Source organism: Apodemus sylvaticus, chromosome 5 (assembly GCF_947179515.1).
Source record: "Apodemus sylvaticus chromosome 5, mApoSyl1.1, whole genome shotgun sequence".
NCBI classification, from domain to species: domain Eukaryota; kingdom Metazoa; phylum Chordata; class Mammalia; order Rodentia; family Muridae; genus Apodemus; species Apodemus sylvaticus.
Window position 1 is genome coordinate 151,395,738 of NC_067476.1, and position 20,022 is coordinate 151,415,759.

At 50.5% G+C, this 20,022-nt stretch overlaps 1 protein-coding gene across 19 annotated transcripts in view; it reads right to left on the bottom strand.

Annotated features, from left to right (window-relative positions):
- Zmynd8 (zinc finger MYND-type containing 8) overlaps nt 1-20,022 on the bottom strand; it is a 110,166-nt gene that overhangs the window by 41,021 nt on the left and 49,123 nt on the right. For 13 of the 19 annotated variants that reach the window (XM_052184297.1, XM_052184302.1, XM_052184299.1 and 10 more), the window contains 8 exons: nt 18,405-18,623; nt 14,807-14,920; nt 11,930-12,022; nt 10,698-10,785; nt 9,112-9,167; nt 6,748-6,825; nt 5,228-5,343; nt 194-675 (listed from right to left, as the gene is read on the bottom strand). In XM_052184297.1, coding sequence (XP_052040257.1) covers nt 194-675; nt 5,228-5,343; nt 6,748-6,825; nt 9,112-9,167; nt 10,698-10,785; nt 11,930-12,022; nt 14,807-14,920; nt 18,405-18,623 — 1,246 coding nt within the window. The remainder of the gene's footprint in view (nt 1-193; nt 676-5,227; nt 5,344-6,747; nt 6,826-9,111; nt 9,168-10,697; nt 10,786-11,929; nt 12,023-14,806; nt 14,921-18,404; nt 18,624-20,022) is intronic. The other 6 variants (XM_052184306.1, XM_052184310.1, XM_052184305.1 and 3 more) reach the window with 2 other exon arrangements.

The following is a 20,022-nucleotide window of genomic DNA, read 5'->3' on the forward strand; positions in this document are numbered from 1 at the left end:
TGGCCTCGGGCCCTGCAGGGTTTGTGGCCAAGTCCACTCCCTTCTAAGAAGGGCCCCGCCTGGCCTTTGGGAATATTTCTGTCATCTGTGGGATCGTGTGGTACCTGCCTGCTCTGCACCTACGGGTGAGGCATCCAAGGGCGCCAGAATGCACCAAGTGGCCTCCTCCCCAACTCTCCCACCTGGGGCTGACCTGTACTCTTATCAAGGAAGTCCATGGACTCCTCGCTGGCGCTGAAGTGGCTGGATAGGGCCTTCTTCTCGGGGTCCTGCTCCACGTCGGAGCCCGTGTGTACGGAAGAGTTCGTGCTGGTGGGGGAGCGAGGCATGTCGGACAGGGAGATCCTGCGGCCGGCGCCCCCGCTCAGAAGGGGCTTGCTCAGGATGATCTTGGGGGACGCCGTCATGTCGAAATTGAGCTTCACCTTCTCCTGTTTGTCTGTCTTGGCAGTGCCGGCGCTGGGGTTGCTGGGATCGAGCAGCATTTGGTACTGGTTATTGGGAGTGTAGGGCGTCCTGAACGGGGAGTAATTAAAAACCCCAAACTTCCTCCGTATGTTCTCCACGTAAACTTCCATCTCTTGCATGGCGCTATTGAAGATACTTTTAGTCTTTTTCACAGAAAAGGGGATTTCTTTAGACATGAGGTAGCAATTATTGACTGGAACCCAGGCTCTAGGATGGCAAGAGAAAGAGAGAGAGACTGAGTCAGCTTCAGTCACTTCCAAGGTAGTTTACTTCTTAAATTTTCTTAATGCAAACCAAATTAGCCTGGCGGGAGCCTGCCAAGATTCTTTAATATGGGACCTCATTCTAAATAATCGACTTGTTTTGAATGGTTAATGAATGATCCACTTCACAGAGGGTAGAACACAAACTAACAACAAAACTTAGCCAGAGATGTGAAAGGGTTCCACACACTCAGCCATCTTAATCGCTTAGACACAAAATGGAGAGCTCAGCAGGTGAAACCGCTGCTGCCAGGCCTCCTCCTGCAAAGCCGCTGTGGAGAAGCCACCTCCCTCGAGTTGCCCTTTGGCCTCTGCACATGCGCGGTGGCACTCACACACACACACACACAAAGAGGAGTAACAAAATGGGTATAAAAACCAAAAATTAAATAAATAAATAAATAAATAAAACGATAGTCCCCTCAGTTTTCTGCCGTTTCCGGGTAAGGAAAACAGTCAGGGTCCTCCGTGACACGACACGACTGACACGTGTTTCCTGGATCGCCCTGGGCTGCACAGGCGGTGCACATTTCAGTTTCACTGGAGACAGAATCTCACTATGTTGTCTAGGTTGACTTGCCACTCTGGATGCTTCTCTGTCAGCCTCCTCAGAACCTAGCCATACCTGGCAACACATGAGAAGACAACCAGGAGAAAAACTCTTGGCACTAAGTAGCCTTTGGCTTTGAGGTGGACGCTCTCCACAGACCTTGCTACTTCACTGAAGGACCGGTCTCCTCCACCTGCCCCCAGGGCATTTTGCAGAGAGCCAGACACCAAAAGCAACAGCAGTACTTTTCCAGTAGAGACAACCCCCGCGGCCTGGAAAGGTCTGACAACACCCTAACCACCAACTCCTGTGGAGAAGGGACACCAGAACAGCTCGCTAATCGTGCTCTCTGGACTCGACAGCCTCAACCTAGTTAGTAACTTTTCTGTGGAGACCTTTAAGGGTTCCTGGACCTCAAAGAGAAGCCTTACATAAAGCCATGGGATGGGGGGGTGGGGGGGGAGAGAAGAGTCTTGCTCCAATAAGAGAACCCATCTGCCCAGCTATGTCCAAAGTGCCCGCTTAGGACACTGGACCCAGTCTCCCTGGTCTTTGAAGAGAAAAACAGTGAGATCCATCTACAGCATTTTACACCAGGTCAACAGCTAGCATGGAATTCCTACATCTGCAGAGGAAATGGTGCACGGGACAGGAGTGCAAATGGCCTAGCTCAGCACCAAGCCTGGTGAGAATCCCCAAGCACACAGCTGATCTTGGGGAACAGCTCCCCTCCCGGTGTGCGCTAGGGACACCTTTCTGTGGGACCTGAAGACCCTCAGATCCAGACAGCTGGACCTGACCGAAGTTGAACAGAAACCAAATACCTACAAGAGAGAGGGGGCTCTAAGCTAGGAAAGGGAGAAGTCAGAGTCACTCCGGTCCCCAGCCCCGCCCGGGCATTTCCTACCTAGGAAAGCACCAACACAGCAAATGCCACAGCTGCAAGTCAGCACCAGGGCCCTCCCCTCAGCCAGGGGCCACAGACCCAAAGTCCTTGTCCCATGCTGGGGCATAGTTTCAAGGTTCTAACTGTCCAGTCACCCCCAGGTTCCCAAGTCACTAAGTGGCCTAGGCAAGAAAAAGCTCTGTGCCCTTAAAAGGAAATGATATTCGTTCACACAGAAAGCCCGAGGGAGGGCGGCGCCCCAGCAGCCCAGGCTATCCCCCAGGGACGCTGGGCAAATCATCACACTCTGGGGCCGTCTTCCCAGCAGCTAGACTGAAGTGAGAGCAGGTATTTCCAAGGATGACAAAGGGTCCGTAACCCCAGGTATTTTCCTCAAGCCACAAAGCTTTCATTTGGCGTAAGGTTTCCTAGATTTTTGATAAGGGTACACAGATGGAAGATCAAGCAAACAATTCTTTGAAGAGGGTGCCCACAGAGGCTCCGGTGACCTCTGCTGGAGGCTCTATGGGTTCACGCTCAGAACGATCTACTGACGATCGCAGTCAGGGGTTCTGGGACGTTTCTTAGCCTGAGCTAGCTCCCTAGTACACACCTACGCTTTTGCTTTGGTGCCGCCAAGTGAAGAGCCTGTTGTCGGCCTCTCCTGGGTCCCTGTGTCATCAGTCTCCTCACATTTTATCAAAGCAGGCTGCAGATGAACCCGCCTGGATTTGGATTGACTTTAAGACTGTCCAGGGCCAGGTGTGGTGGCACACAGGAGTTGGGGCAGAGGCAGGGGGATCTCTGAGAGTTTGAGGCCAGGCTGTTCTACATAGGGAGGTCCAAAACAGCCAGGGCTACACAGACCCTGTCTCAAGCAACAAAGGACACAAACAAAAGTCTATCATACCTAAGGCTATACAGAAAAACTAACAAAAAACAACAAAACCTTGTCTGGGGAGAGATGGGTGGGTAGGTGGGGGCATCCAGAACCAAGAATTTCCCTGGAGACAATGTGCACGCCAGTTCCCAGGGATGGGGATACCTTGGGCCTCCAAAGTTTTGCTAACAAGGTACCTCAGACCATTCCCACATCCACAGTGGGACCACCTTGCCTAAAAGAAATCCAGCAAGTTAGCACAGCCCTCAGAGGAAACAGAAGTCACCGAGGATGTGGAGAAGGACCAGGGGGGTCTTACAAGAGAACAAAAAAGACCTGGCTCTTGGCCAGCTGCTTGGACCAAGGAATACACTGCACATCTCGGACAACAAGCTTAGCATAGAGCACAAGCACTGTTTATGGGGCCTGTGTCCCCTGCCACCTTCAGGGGCAGGTTGGCAGGGTGGTCACAGTAGAAGGACCCTGAGCTCCTGGGTCTGGGACCATCTGGTAAATGCGGACATCTATTGTGCCACGCCCTAATGTGCACCGCAGTAGGTAAATCCACAGGGGTGCCCCACAGGGGAATCAGATGGTGAACGCCTCAAATGCTCTTCCGTGACCTGGCTAAGGCACAGCCAGCCGCCATCTCCTCCTGCTCTGAAACCAGAGAGCAAATTCTCCCTTGCCTCTTCCCGGAGCAGCCAGTTCAAACCACTAATTACAGCCTGGCCTCTCGGGGCACAGCCCTTCACTGGCCTCGGCCCCTCCAGCCAGGCCCACGGGTGCCTTCCCACCAAGCGTTTCCTACAGACAGGAAGCCAGCCGCTTGCTTGGACAAGTGTCGGCCTGCATGCTAATGCACTGCAGCCCGGGAAAGAACCTGAGGGAGCACATGCCTTTAACTGAAGGAATGCTGAATGAAATTCAGGATGGATTCCAACAGACAGGGAGGGGACGGTGAGGAGAGGGCTCGCGCCCAGCTTGCCTAGTATACAGCAAGCCTGGGTCCATCCCCAACAACACCCGTCCAGGCATCCAGGTGTATGCCCGGAATCCCAGCACTCAGGATGAGGAAGAAGATCATGAGTTCAGAGTCACCACCAAGACCAGCAGAGGCTACATGAGTCCCACCCCACCTCCCAGCAAAGGGGGGTGGGGGGGTGTAAAAATTAAACAGTGATGCACCCTACCAAAGCCAGCACTACCTCAAGGAACTGCTACCTGTATTCCTGACAGGGGAACAACTGGAATTTCTGTCAGAAACTCAATCTTGCTAATATTGAGATTTTGATTTTTTTTTTTTTTGCTTTGATTCCTAAGCCAAGCAAAACTTGACAGAGAATGAGCACGCTAATTCAGATGCTGATTATCACCAAAAAAACAAAAAACCCTATTTTCTGTGTGGTACACGACTTTAACTCCTATGTTCTCACTCATACATCTTCTCAAGACGTGGGGGGGGCGGGGCCGTACTCCCAAGGAATCTTTGCTTCATTTAATCATAAGGGAACGTGTGTTAAGCGGGTGTTTCTGACTACCTGCTGTTCACAGGCGGGCGGGGCACCGAGCAAAGGGAGCTGCCTTTGGCAGGAGCGACTCCATAACTCCATTCAGCCTGTGTGGGAAGGTAAGGGGAGGCTGGGGAGGCTGAGAGGGAGGGTTCACATCTGTCAAAACATCATCCCCCCCTGTCATTTCCCAGTTTAGATACACAGAAAGGGGAATGGGGGAGGGGAGAGGTACTCCATCTAATGCCAGGAACATCGTTTAGTGGCAATCCAGGAAACTACCTCATGTCCCTGAAAGCATTACTTCTATAAGCAATTTGCACAGAGGTTTATTTTACTCCACAAAACAAAATGAATAAGTACACATCAAACTGCATGTCACCGAAACTCACTCTGAAGCCGAAGCCGGGTCTACCAACAGAACCACGAAGGCAAGATTCTTCCCTAACACACGCCTCACCTTGATGAAACCCTCCCTCACCAAGCTCAGCGGAGAACCAGAAAACATTTTGCAATAACAAGACCACAGGCTGATAAAGACAATATGTAAAAGTCACTAGCGAGAAAAGGTAGAGTTTGCTTTAAAAAAAAACACAGTTCCCTCCTCCACCTTCCCTCTGGGCCGCCATTACCCAAAGTTCCACTCGCAGCCTCTTTTAAAGCTCCCACCTGTCGTGTTGTCCAAAGAAACGGGCATCAACCTGCCCGTCTTTGTCCCTCAGAGCTTTCGCTGGCCAGAATGGAAACCCTTTCAGTTTGGCCCAGACCAAAGGGTGCGGATTGCTCTAGAAGAAGAACAGAATGCAGGGTTGGCGTTATATTTGGCAGCAAGACACACATTAAAGTCTGAGACGCCGGGAGGCGGGAAGGACACAGCCCTGTGCTGGTTAATTAGGCTTTTGTCAATCTGACACAAGCTAGCGTCACCTGGGAAGAGGGACTCTCAAGTAAGAAGAGGCCTCCATCAGACAGGCCTGTAGACAGATCTGTGGGGGCACTCCCTTGATTGACAACTGCGGTGGGCGGGTCCAAGCCACTGGTGGGCGGGTGTTCCGGGGGTGCAGGCCTTCAAGGCAGTGAGCAGCACTCCTCCAGGACCTCGGCTTCCCACTGTCTCAACTTCCCTGGATGAGGGACTATGAGCTAGAAGATGAAATTAACCCTTTCCTCCCCAAGCTGCTGCTGGCCTCGGTGTTTATCACAGTAATTAGAGGGCAAAATGGGACATAAGCCATGCGTGAAAAGACAGCTGCAAACAAGGTGTCCCCAGGGCAGGTGTGCGACCTGGGCAGGGCCGGCGCGCAGCTTAAAGCTGAGAGTGACTCAGGCTTGGGTGGTGGGTGACCGAGAAAATTCACCTCTTTGGGCACCACAGAAACAACACCTACTCTGTGCTATGTTTGTACAAAACGTGGAGTTACACGCAGGTAGGAAGCTGCAGAAGCCTCGCTTGGATGCTAGTTTATCTCCAAAGGCAAAAAGGCCTGAGCTACCCTTTTTGAACCCTCCACCCCGCGCCTCTCTCAGGCACGCTCACTCAGCCCCACAATGCTCAACTCTGCAAAGCAATGGTGGCTCACCTGACTGAGTCTCGGCTCACCTAAGATCGACGGAAAACAGACAGCTGCAACTATGATTCGTAACTGGAGCCAAATTACAGTTAAGAGGTAGCAACAAAACATTTTTACGGCCAGCCGATGGTCAGCACAGCGTGAGGAACTGTGTATTAAAGGCTCACGGCATTGGGAAGGCTGAAAACCATTGCTTAAAAAGGACTGGATTTGGTCAATGCCCAACACTGTTGGAGAAAGCAGTTTACCGGGAAGGCTTTGCACTTCCATAAACCAATGAATGGTCTCTCTGGAGAGAGAGTTAGTTCTCCAGGGATGTGCATCCAAAGGTCTTAAAACAGGAATCAACCAGATTTTAAAATGACACACATCCTATGACCTGCAGCTCACTTGCCAGAATCCCTCTTTTGAATCAACCCAGTTACCAGGACACCTAACTCTGGAACAGAACAGAGGCTTACCAAGCCCAATTAGCTCCTCTCCGCCCTGACTTTTTCAGAACTTCTATTAAAGCTTTCCAATCTCGGCTCATAAATCCCAGGAGAGGGCCATCTTGGTAGAGCCACCACAGGTGCCAGAGTTTCCAAAAGCGAAACAGAAGAACGGGATCTAACTTACACAGGGCTCACAGAACCAGTTGTCTCGTTTTTGGCAAGCAGCAAGGTAGCATTCCGGACAGACTTCAATCTCATTCATCTGCAAAGCAAAAGAAACATTAGGCTGCAGGGGCCCCAGGGGGCGTCCATCTGGAAGCCCTCCTAAATCCCCGACACTTTTACCCTATGTGCTTGGACTTCTATTTCAAGGTCGGATTTCCTTTTAGTTCTTCTTTTGTATTATGGGGCAGACAGAGCAACAGAATCTTGCTCAGGCTGTCCTCAAAGTGATCAAGTCTCCTGCCTCCGCCAACCAAGTGCTGAGACCATAGACTTACAACAGTACACACTCAGTTTGCTTAAGAACTTTTTTTTTTTTTTTTTTGGACAGGGTTTCTCTGTATAGCCCTGGCTGTCCTGGAACTCACTCTGTAGACCAGGCTGGCCTCGAACTCAGAAATCCGCCTGCCTCTGCCTCTCAAGATCAAAGTCGTGCGCCACCACTGCCCGGCTTGCTTAATAATTTTTTTCATTACTAATAACGACCAGAAGAACATCAACCACATCATGGCTGTCCTGTCCCCTTTTAAGATGATATTCGGATAGGCAGATAGCATAGCTTAGAACCAACCAATGGTCTCACCTAAAGTCAAAGTTTACCACACAAGAGCCCCGAAGCCTCAGAAAAAGTCGCTCATGACCCTGGGCCTGCACCTCTCCCTAGGTAGTCAAGGGTGATGAACCGCACAGAATTCACACAGCAGCAAACTCCACAGACTGAGCCTGCTGAGATGTCCCGTGGCAATCTACGGTCACAACACCTTAACACAAGCCTAAGTCTTCCACACCTGAGCATCTATCTATTTACTCCTCACAAGAGGGACAAGGTCAGACCACGGCCATCTTATTTGAAAGGCCTGAGGAAAGAGGGAAGCTCTAAAAATTCAAATATCCTACCGAGGGTCCACAGTGGCAGGGAACTGAAGCCCTGGGATCTCCACAGCCCGTGAGTCTCCTCAACACACTTAGCAGCTATGATTTTCCCAGTATTGATGATCCCACATTGCTCTTTTCTCCTGGTGTCATGTGGGACCCATGTATGTAGCAGGTACATATTACATGATGATCTTTAGTCTGAAGTCATGACCAAGTGCAGCGATTGAGTCATGCAGCCGATGGTGTCATGAAGATATACCAAGTCTTCTTCAGCCCACATACATACCATCCTGAGCCAGGGTGACTGGGAACTGAAGTGGGAGGGAGCAACATACGCCCCTCCCAAAGGCCAACAGTGAGGGGTGTGTCGCGACTTGCTGCCAAAGCAATACAGCCAGGAATGACGGAGAAATGTTACTGGCCCCTGATCACATGCAAGAAATACATATACGTATTTAAATTTAGATGGGCCAGAGAGACGTCCATATATTAAAGGCTTAAAAGCACCTGCTGTTCTTGCAGACAACCTGGGTTCAGTTTCCAGCACCCACCTCAGGAAGCTTGAAAGCACAGGTAACTCCATTTCTAAGAGAACTGACCTCTGGCCCCCTCAGGCATCTGTACACTCATGATGCACAGAAATACAAAGGCACCCATACACACATTGAATGAATGAATGAATGAATGAATGAGTGAGTGAATGAATGAATGAGTGACTGGGTGAGTGAGTGAATGAATGAATGAATCTTTTACAAAGATTGGCACTTCCCGTGCTGGAAGAACACACAGTGTCATACACTCGCACCAGGGTGGGGGTCCACACTGCCATAGCTATCCTGGAAGCAGTCAGAAAACTGTCACCAACAAGTGGGATTGTCCCATCTCTTGACATCATGACACGCTGTTATCCGGGAACCACACCATCAAGTTGGGAGAGAAAGGGGGGAAAAAACCCACCATGGGCGGGCAGTGTGGCAGGAATGGCAGCATGGTGTTCACACTTCTACGCCTAACACCACAGAAGCAGGGGCCAGCCCAACCTACGCAGCAAGTTCAAGGCTAGTCTGGGTATGTAATGAGACCCCATTTTCAATAACAAAGAAAGAAAATAAAGGAAAAATGAGAAAGAGATGGAACCTTCTTTTGTGAATGGCACCATCGACCACCTGACTCAATCCAACTGTGGAGGCCAAGGTCAAACCTGAGGAACTGACAAAGGAAAAAACTGGATTCCCCGCACTCAGCCATGACTTCAGACTGAAGATCACCACTGCTGAGCCTTATAAGGGGCTCCTATAACACCAGGGTCCCCTGCTTCGTGCTTTCATGTCACGTGAAGAAACGTGATGCTGTATATGACACAGTGTACACCAAAGTCGCTGTGGCCGCCCACTGGGGCGCCCTGCCTCTAGAAGAGCCCCCACCCACAGCAGAGCCTGGAATCGCCTACCTCGTGCTCACAGATTTTGATGACCACTTTTGCTATCTGCGTCAACTTGTGGTTTCCTATGGGAATAAAAAAAAGGGGATTATTTCACATGCAAACCGCGAATGGCCTGCCTCCGGGTTATACACACAGTCGCAATTTTTTGAACTTGTCTCCCCACACCAAGATTCACTATTTAAAGGTTAAAACTTGCCTATCGAGGACCAAGCTTGGCCAGCATCTTGCAACTGAGTAGGCAGTGTGGAATTCCCTAGATAAGTTACTTAAGTACTCTGACATTCTAAAGGCTATAATTAGCAGAGAGGAGCCTTCTTAACCCTGTAATTCCAGATCACCAGGTCAGGAAGAATGACTGCTTCCTTCCTAAGATTCCACCCAAAACTGTATTAGAAATATGAGATGATTCTCCTTTACTTAATGACTGAGTCAAAATCCAGAGCTAATGAGCAGAGCATCTGGCAAAGATCTGACGCCAAGCCTCCCTCCCTTGCACCAATGCCGAGGTCAGGAAGGCTAAGGGGCTATGGTCTTCTTGGTCCCGATGGCCATTTTCAGAAGCTGTCAATATCTTCTGGGCTGAGGAGACGGCTCCATCAGTAAGTGCTAGCCTCAAAAGGGCCTAACAGGCCAGCCCCAAGCCTGAGCGACACGGTCCCACGAGACAACGAAGGTGGAGGGTTTCTAAGGGTTAACCTCAAGCCTCACACACACAGGTACATGTCCACCCCTCCCCGCACATGCACCCACAGGAATATCCACTCGTGGAATATGCACTCATCCCTACCCACACATAACACATTGCTATGGCAACTAAATAAACAGCAATGCACAGGAAGGAACCTTTACCACGGGTCTGTGGGCTTCTCTTGCCCTCCATCCAGCCCATACCACACACTGGCCATGCTGTCCGGAGTTAAGTGTTATGTTCCTCCACCTCAGCCTATTCCCATGTGTAGGGTGTAATAATCAGAGCTCTGCCAGGCCTGTCCCCAGTTCACTCTCCCTGTGTTTTGAGGCAGAGCCTGCAGCTCACTCATCTGAGAGCAGTGGACACTCCCCTGCCTCTACCTTCCCAGGGCTGGGGTGACAGACGGGTGCCGTGACTCCTGGCTTTGACACAGGCTCGGGAAATGGCAACTCCGAGCTTCCCAGCCACCTGAGCCTGATTTCATTCTTAAGGCTCTTTTAAATTGTATGTATGCCGGGCGGTGGTGGCGCACGCCTTTAATCCCAGCACTTGGGAGGCAGAGGCAGGCAGATTTCTGAGTTCGAGACCAGCCTGGTCTACAGAGTGAGTTCCAGGACAGCCAGGGCTATACAGAGAAACCCTGTCTCGAAAAAACCACACATACAAAAAAAATTTGTATGTATGGGAGAGGCAAAATGCGACTATAGAGCACAGGAGTGGATCGGCTCCGGGGATCTGGGAGTCACAGGCAGTTCTGAAAGGCCAGATACATGGGTCCTGGGAACCAAACCGGTATTGTGTAGAAGAGCAGCAGGTGCTGCTATTGCAAAGCCTGTCAAACCTACACCTTAACAAAAGGCAGGAGACAGCCCTCCTCCTCAGGAAACTCGGAGCCACTCACCCCCATTATAAATGATGCAGTTGTGTAGGATCCACTTGGCATCGGCCAGGAAGGCTTCTGTGCAGCCGTACATCTTCTTTTTTGCATTCTGGGAGGAGAAACCAGAGACCATTATGACCATCGAAGTCTATAGAGGCGGCAGTGCTAACACCTGGGTCCCTGCGCCTTTCATAGGAGCCATCTGCCGAATTAATCGGCGCTCTCTGACTCGTCTCCCAGGATGCTATTAGGGTCAAGATCTATAGCCCTATAAAACACGCTCGGAGTCATCACAGGGATCTAAGCAATCTCATCCTGAAAATACTGTCATTCATCCAGCAACTTCATCCAGTGAAGGGCACACCTCGTACAGCGGAGTATCACTGGCTATTAATAAAGGGACTATGGTATCACATGCATCTCACAAAAGCCAAAGAGGTCTGACAGAAGGAGAAACTGAGGTAGAGCACTGTAAAGACACCTCACCCCAGCCTGAAGCTAGGATCCAACCTGGTCGTTTGTACAATGCTTTCACTTTCCTGCATATCAAACGGTCTGGGCAATTTTCCAAAGTAGATGTGATCTACGGCTTAGGGAGAGGGAGACTGCCAACGCATACATTATGACCCCATGTTCCTCTTTCCAATTGGGAGTTACTGTTCTCTTTCAGAATCGGGAATCACAGACAGGGCCCTGCACAGGCCAGGCCAGGCCAGGCAGCCCCAGCCCTTCACAGATGTATTTCCACAACATATTTAGCTCCTGCATTGGAAAATCTGCACAAAAAGACGAACTCAATCGGAAGTGTTTTAAGTGTGATTTTTTTTTTCATCACAGAATTTTAGCACAGTCTTAAAACCACCTTAGGGCATTCAAGAAACAGCCTGATCGGCAGGTCTAAGGAGCCTCATTCTTTACTGCTAATCTGAAGGTTTCCAAACATGTCATTTTCTCTACCTCCTTCCTGATGTTTCTCATTATCACCTCAGGAGGAAGTGAGATGCCAACCAATCAAATCACGGATTCTCAGAAACCAGGATATCCTCTCTCAAGAACACAGCCCAGGATTTCAACAATCCGGAGACCCCACCCCTGCTGGGAGAAGGTCTCCAGGCAAGGACAAGGAAAACTGAGAGCTCTATCAGATAGGGTCCAGAATAATCCACCTGGAGCTAGGGCAGGGAAGGAACGGGAAACGCTGAGCTAGCTGGACACCTGGGCTCCTACGGCCAGGCCCTGGGATAGAGGCCAACCTTTTCCAATGTACAAAGGTCCATGGGGTGGAAAATATATTCTGCATAGTCCGGGTGCTGCTCCAATGGGACTGGTTTCTGGAATGCATCTGTCTGTAAGAGAGAGACACGCACAGATAAAAGCCATCACTACCGTGAAAACCAGGCACAGGCGGCAGAGGATGCTGAGACCCAGACACAAGGTCACAGGCCAGAGATGATCACACAGGACCCACGCCTTCTAACTCTGCTCTTCCAGAGAGTCCAGGGCCTGGGTTGGTATGTCTGGTTTAGTTCTTTGTTTTGATTGCAGCCTCTGCCTTCTTCAACTAAGCCTGACAATTACCACACTGCTGACTGCTCTGGGTCTCTAAAGGACAGTTACTGTGTAGTCCACACCCCCAGCACAAACTGACTGTAGGGAAAATGATGCTGATAAGGTAATACAGAAAACATTCTGGTGAGGGGGGGGGGGTGACCTTGGTGAAAACCAAGGAAGGGAGATTCTGTTCCTCTAGCCAGACTCATTGAATTTTGGTCTTGATCCAGTTAAGACACCACCAGCTCAAGGGGCAACTTCTGGTAGGTGTGGGGGGCAGGTATTTACTCTTTAATTTTAAAATGCTAAAAGGAGGTGCTGGCCAGGCATAGTGGCACAAGCTTTTAATCCCAGCACTCCGGAGGCAGAGACAGGTAGAACTCTGAGTTCAAAGCCAGCCTGGTCTACATAACTAGTTCCAGGACAGCCAGAGCTTCATGAAGAAACCTGCATTGAGATGGATGGATGGATTGATGGATGGATGGATAGATGGGGTGAGTGGATGGGTGGATGGATGGATGAACGGATGAGTGGATGGGTGGATGGATGGATGGATGGGTGGGTGGGTGGGTGGGTGGGTAAATGGACGGACAGACGGACGGATGCTGCATAGGTAGCTCAGTGGTTCTTGCTCCTTCACCATCTGGCCTTGGGGGGGGGGGGGACCCAGCACCCAGGGTGGTTTCTAAGCATCTGTAACTCTAGTTCCAGAGGCTTCAATGCTCTCTGAGTTCTTTGGGCACCAGGCAAGTACATGGTACAGGCACAGGCAAAACACCCACGCACATAACATAAATAAATCTCTTTAAAATATATCATGCATAAAACATTAATGACTTCAGTTTTTCTCTTAGGTTTAGAATCCTATAAAGCTGGACTGAGAGGCTGGGCGTGGTAGCGCATGCCTTTGGTCTCAGCACTCAGGAAAAAGCAAGTGCCAATCTGTGAGTTTGAGGCCAACCTGGTCTACAGAGCAAGTTCCAGGACAGCCAGGGCTACACAGAGAAACCCTGTCTCAATGAAACAAAACAGCAAAACAGCAAAGCTGGGTTTGTCATGGAGAGCTCACTGGCTGAAGCCCTGTGGCAGAGCACGGGTGGGTAAGGCTCTGGTTTCAATGCCCAGCGCCCTCACCTTCCCTCGAAAAAGGCTCCCTGCACTACATGATCCCTTTTTGAATGGTTTTTAGCAGACACAGTAAGAACCTGGGCTGGGGTGGAGCACACCTTTCATCCCAGAACTTGGGAGACAGGCAAGCAAATCTCTGTGGGTTTGAGGCCAGCCTGGTCTTCGTCCCACATTCAGGCTATATACTTTACTCCCAATGATTGGGATTCAAGAGAAATATAGTTCCCTGTTCTAACAAGAGACAACTGGAAGGAGCTGGATGCCCCCCTCTCCCCATAAATAACAAGAGATTTCAGAATACATCTCAAAGTCAAAGCCTGCCTCTGCTTTTTTTTTCTGCATTATCACATTTATCTCTTTGTGTGTGGGCATGTGGGGGTGAGGGTGTGGCATGTGAGGGTGTGGCATGTGGGGTGGGGTGGAGGTCAGGAGTCTGGAATACTGGTCAGCAGACTTTGCCGCAAGCATTGTTATCACCTCGCTAGCCATATCTTGGGGCTTTTGTACTAACCTTAAAGAAGGGCGAGCCATGACAACACAGAAAGTCCCTGTGACCTCTACTTAGGAAACAATCTTAAATTTCCTTAGACCATATGCAAACGGAAAAGGGAGCCCCACCCAAAATGTTCCTTGAATTCATCGGTAGGAAAAATGATCAAGTAGTGAATTATAATGTCTTAGGTGATGAGGTGCCTCACCATGTGATCGCGGCTAAACCGAAACCTGCGGAGGAGATGAGGTGGCCTTGAACTTCTGCCTCCCTAGTGCCAGGATTCTAGGCATGTAACCACCAAGACAGCGTTTAAATAGTACGTTTTCAAACATGATCTATCTTGGGGTTGGAGACAGGAGGAGCTCAAGAATAGAGCTAGTGTTCACAGAGGACCCTGGGTTCCATACCCATTACTACAAGAAAAAAATTCTCAAAAAGGATTTTTCTGACACTTTCCCAAAATGACCTTAGTAAATGCACCAAACGCAGTAGTGCTGGTGTGGTGGAGCTCTCAGGAGGGCACTGCTGTGAGGTACATACATACCTGGGCAGCCAAATGTGGCAGACCACCTTCCTCCACAGAAGATCTCAAACCCTACCCCTTAACGGCAGAATCACCCATAGAGAGCTTCCAGGCTCAGACTCACTAAGCTGGGCTGCCTCTCTGATCTCACAGAATTTCACACAGGCCCCGAGGAAGAGCGCGGAGTCCCTCCTCAATCAGTGGGGTTTGACTGAGTTGAATCTGATCTCGCACAAGTATTTAGAATCTCAATACCCCACCCGCGCACCTCCCTGCCGCAGGCTCCCAGCTAGACTCTGTCAGGATTCTATCTTATCTCCTACAGGAAGGCCCCCCAAAGCGCGTGTTTGTGCACCATGAAGGAACCCGTCGGTCGTCAAAGGAATCAAATGGCCGCAGTCATGGCGCTCGCGGCAGCGGGGACAGGCCTCTTACCCCTGGCTGCTTCATTTTCTGAATGGCAAACTTGAGCAGGTAGGACAGCTGTTCAATGGTCAGCATGGTCATGGCTTTGCTCTGCGTCTCGATGCATTCTGCTACTGTAATCTTCTACAAGTCAAAAAACCACACACACACAGGTCCGTTAGGGGAAAAATACACATGACTGCCATCTCGTCTCCTTTGTCTCTGCGCTCCCTGGTAAGAGCCAATCCCACCTGCGTGGGAACCGCTACTGGTCTTGGAAAGGACTCCAGACCACAAGACCAACATGTACTGGATCTGTGGCCAAAGACTTAAGTGGTCAATCCACGTACACTGTGTCAGGAAGTGACTCCAGCTGGTGAAGACATCGGGATCTGAGCTGGGACCTGGGACGGTGCAAGCCCACAACCCTTGGGTCTTAGGAATTGAATGTGAGACAGGCGATGGAGGCACACACTTTAATCCCGGAATTTGGGAGGCAGAGGCAGGAGGATCTCTGCAAGTCTGAGGCCAGCCGGGTCTACAAGGTGAGTTCTAGGACAGCCAGGACTACACAAAAGAGAAACCCTGTCGCCTGAAACAACAACAATAACAGAACCTGCAAACAAAGGCCAAGCAGGGAGAGTGGAAGGGGCAGGCCGTAACACAGCAGGTGAACGGACAACCAGCCACAACTTCCTGGGCCCTGGGCTATGGCTGAGGAGACCAGGGCAGCCATTCTTAAAAAAAGCTGCTGGCCCAAAGGGCTGGAGCTCCTTAGAGAAGAATTAGGGGAGGGGATCAGCCAATCAGGAACACAACACCATGTTCCAAACCCAAGGACATCCGGCAAGAGGAAACCTCTCCCTTTTCTTTTCCTTGTTTCAAAACCATTTCACTCTGTAGACCAGGCTGGCCTGGAACTCGAGGAGAACCACTTACTTCCGCCTTGCTATTGTCAGGATAAAAGGTGTGCACCTCCGCATTCAGTTTCCCCTTTCCTTTCCCTTTTCCATCCATTACCTTTTTTTCTTCTCCTTCCCCTTCCTTCCTCTCTTCTCTTTAGAGACAGACTCTCATTATGTAGCCCAGGCTGGCCTCAAACTCCTAATGCCCCTGCCTCAGTTTTTGCAGTGAGTTTACCAGTGTGTAACACCACACCAGGCTCACAACCGCCATTTTGTCAGGGACATCCTTATCAAAGAGAAGCTCCCGGTAACCAGCTGTAGCCAGGCTGCTGTGGAAGCGTCCCCACCCCAACCAGATCACAGGGACTCTGAGGTGTATGTGGCAAACAACAAAAAAACAGCAAGGCCTAAAGCATCAAGGACTCTTCTGGCCAGGCTGTGAATGAGAGACGCAACATTTTCTCCATCAATTTGGAATCAGTGTCCATCTGTCACATCTCCAGGGCCTTCCAACAAAATCCTGCTGTGGCTGGTTGGACCACAAAGAGTCACTTAAAATCTGACAGGAGTGCCAGGCACACTGTAACAGACTCCATTTCATCTTCACCCCTGGAGGGGGTGAGGCGGACTGAGGGCCCCAAATCTGAACACACAGCAAAGACACCTGCTTGCTCGAATCCTGTGTGCCTTTCAGCGTGCCACAGATCCAGAGTCACCCGCCGCACTGTCATTCCCCCTCCTCCCTCTACTCCTCCCTCTCTCTGGCCTGGACGGTTAAGAGAACAAAAAAAAAAAAAAAAAAATCCCAGTCAGGCTTCTTTAACAGGGAAACTGGTGAGCACCACTGACTAAGGAGCCCAACTGCCAATTAGCTGAAAGATATTGGGAAAAAAAATCTCTGGATATAAGGGAGGTATGGAGACGTGCCATTCTCCTAGAGGAAATACTGTCTATCCACACAGGAGGGCTGAGCCTCCAGCAGCGGCCACCGTGGGCACAGAGAGGAGCCACGATTGTCACGGTGAGGTGGCAGGCGAGGCTCCAAACCAACTGGCTGGCCCTGGCCCTACCCCACAGGCTGCTTCCCACACAGAACGGTCATAAACTCTGGGGTCTCAGACACTTCCCTCTACTACCGTCACTTGCAGCAAAGGCAACCTATCTCTGTGCGGTGACTCAGACCACAGGGAAGGCGGAAGAAAACTGGAGAGCCCACAAAACTATGGGGAAGCAAATCCAGCTCTGAACAGAGTGGGGAGCTGTCAATACAGTGTGTGCAGGTCTGTCTGGAGAAGGCCCAGACGCCAGCAGTCAGCCAGCTTTCGCCACGACAGAGGCAGAAGACCCCTTGACATCATCATCATTTGTTTTAAAGTCTAATTTATTTTCAAGAATTTCTTTTTTTTTTTTTCTTTTTCCGAGACAGGGTTTCTCTGTGTAGCCCTGGCTGTCCTGGAACTCACTCTGTAGACCAGGCTGGCCTCTAACTCAGAAATCCGCCTGCCTCTGCCTCCCAAGTGCTGGGATTACAGGCGTGCGCCACCACCGCCCGGCATAGTCCCAGGTCTTCAGCTGTCCTAGACTAGATAATGAGACCCTGTCTCAAAACCAAACACCAGATGGCTCAGCAGGTCAAGGCACAAGCCTCCGTGCCGGCAAGAATTTCTTTTTTTCTCCTTTCCCCACCCAAGCGCAGCATCATGGGCAATTTCCTATACTGAGCTCCCCTGCACACACACACACACACACACACACACACACACACACAAAATCTGGGTGGCGCTTCCCGCTCACACAGGAAGCTTCCAAACGATCTAATCCAGTGCCCACTGGAATCCCAGAGATGTTCTGTGAGAAGTGATGTGTGTGAGCGACACTCTTGTTTTCTGCAGAGAGCATCGCGGTGGGAGACACGCGGACTCAGGAGCTCGAGAAGTGGGTGCTCGAGCGGCTGATGAGGCTCGGGGCGGGCTGCCTTCAACATGCCTCGCACAGCGGCAGCCCCGAGCCTGCGGCTTCCTCTGCCCAGATGTCCTGCCTTTCGGCTCCTCCTTATGCCTCAGTGTGTCCTTCCCAGGCCTGGACTCTTAAAGTGGGGGAGACATTGCGCCTCAACTTCCTCTTCCCGCCTTCCGTCCCGTTTTCTCTACTCTTCTACTTTCTGCTATAAGTGACTTTCAGGTTTTTCTTCTTTTGCCCGAAATAACGATAAATAATAAGAAAGCCTTATCCAATCCGCTGTCGAATGTGTTGTTGATACCTAACGGGCACTGGAGAAATGCAGGTCCCACGAAAGAACGCATGAGCAAGCCGGTCACCACGTGGAGCACACACCCTAGAGCGGTCTTCCCAGCAGGCTACTGGCGAGAAGTCAGGCCGAAGAGGGGGAGGAAACAGCGCAGGATCTTTTCAAAAGGCGTCAACCATTAGAGATCTACAAGGTCCCTTCCAAGGCACTCGCAGCAGAAGCAGCAGGTCTCAAAGCGCTCGCTCCCAAGGCTCGGGGACAGGCAAGGCGACATGTCTTTCCAAGAGCTGCCCCACTGCAGCCAGCGCAGAGGCGGGTCCCCAGAGGGGGGGCGGCCAGGGTAGAGCAGGCGGGAGGCAAGACATTTCTCTTTCCCTCTATTTGGATTATTTTGAAATGTTTAAAAAATAAAAAGGAAGAAAAGAGAAAGGAGAGGAATTGAGGCAGGTAATGAATTCATTCATCGGGAACTAACCTCACATTCAGGACAAAACCAGTCCCCCTCTGGTTCCGATGTCAGTCTCAGACACTTAGCGTGATAAACCCGGGGACAGAGCTCACAGCAAAGGACTTGTCCTTCCCGGTGACAAACCCAGCAATAGAAGTCATTCCGTCCGTCCTGCGGTACAACATCAACAGGGTCTGTGGTGAGTGGCTGCTTCACATAGTAAAACGGACCATGTCTTAGCTCTGACTGGAATGTAGGCAAGAAAGACAGGTGGGGTTTCAAAACACGGGTGGTTTCTTAGCAGTAATTTGCACAATACATCAAGAACACACACCAACAACATCCCACCCCTCACAACCCCACTACACAGACAAGCCATCTCCACCTCCCAGCTAGCTACACAGCCACTCACCTCTACATTAAAGGGCCAGGCACTGAAAGCCGGCCCCTGAGAGTGGCTAGGTGGCCCATGTGCAGTTTAAGCCCCTCCTCTCCCCTCCCCTCCATGAAGCAGCTAAGTGGTGACCTGGGCCATGTCTCTCTCCACCTCCCCACCTCAATTTTCTCATCTGTAAAATGGAGCTGAGAGTCCCAATGTATTGGTATTAAATGGTAGCAAAGCCACATACTAGCAAAAACTGTCAAGGGCCAAATGTGCGTGAGCCTGAATTTACACAGCCGACACAGGTGTAGCAATCTGCTTTAAATAGTAGTACATGGTGGGTGGAAACAATTAGAATTGGCTGGTGCAAAATTATCCTCCAATAGGCTCCCCAAAGCCCTGACCCTGGAGCAGGGTGCTCGCATCTGCCAGGAAGCCTGGCCACTTCATCAGAACCAGCAAGGACAGAGAGAGGAAAGGGCCAGCCAATTCCTGGGAACCAGACATCTTCCTGTGGGGACAGCCTCAGGAAACCTGTCTCTAGACATTCGGCAGCACAGCAGAGCCTGCAAAGTCCACCCCGAGTTGTCCAGTGGTGACAATCAAATGGCCTAGGACCAGCTCTGCGACCTTCAGAACCCACAGGGAAACAAGACACCTTCCAACAAACCCATGGAGACTGTGCAGATATCACATTTACACAACATGAGCTCCCTGTCAGTAAAAGATTGTTCCCTCAACAAGACCTCACACTGGCTACATGCAGCACAAATTCTGATGATATGGATAAGGCAAAGAAGACTGTGCTTGTAACCTCAGGCCTGGGAACCGAGGCACAGGAACTGTGAGATGCCAGCCTAAGAGAATGACAAGAAGCCTCAGCAGGTAAAGGTCAGCCTAAGCAACCATATGATCCCTGGAACCTACGGAAAGGAAAGAGAGAAGCCCATCATACATATATATATGCATGCATACATACGCGCATACATACATGTGTGCATACATACACACATACATGCGTGCATACATGCATGCATACATGCATGCATACATGCATACATTCTCTCTCTGAAACACCACAAACTCTTACACATACTTTGTTTTAAATTTTAAAAAGAATGTGTGTATGCGCACGCATGCGTGTGTGATAAACGCAGTTTCCTAGTACCTTCTCTACGTGATCACTGCTCTACTTACACTCACATACTTCTACATTTTTTAAAACTGTCCTCCCAGCACTTGGGAGGCAGAGGCAGGCGGATT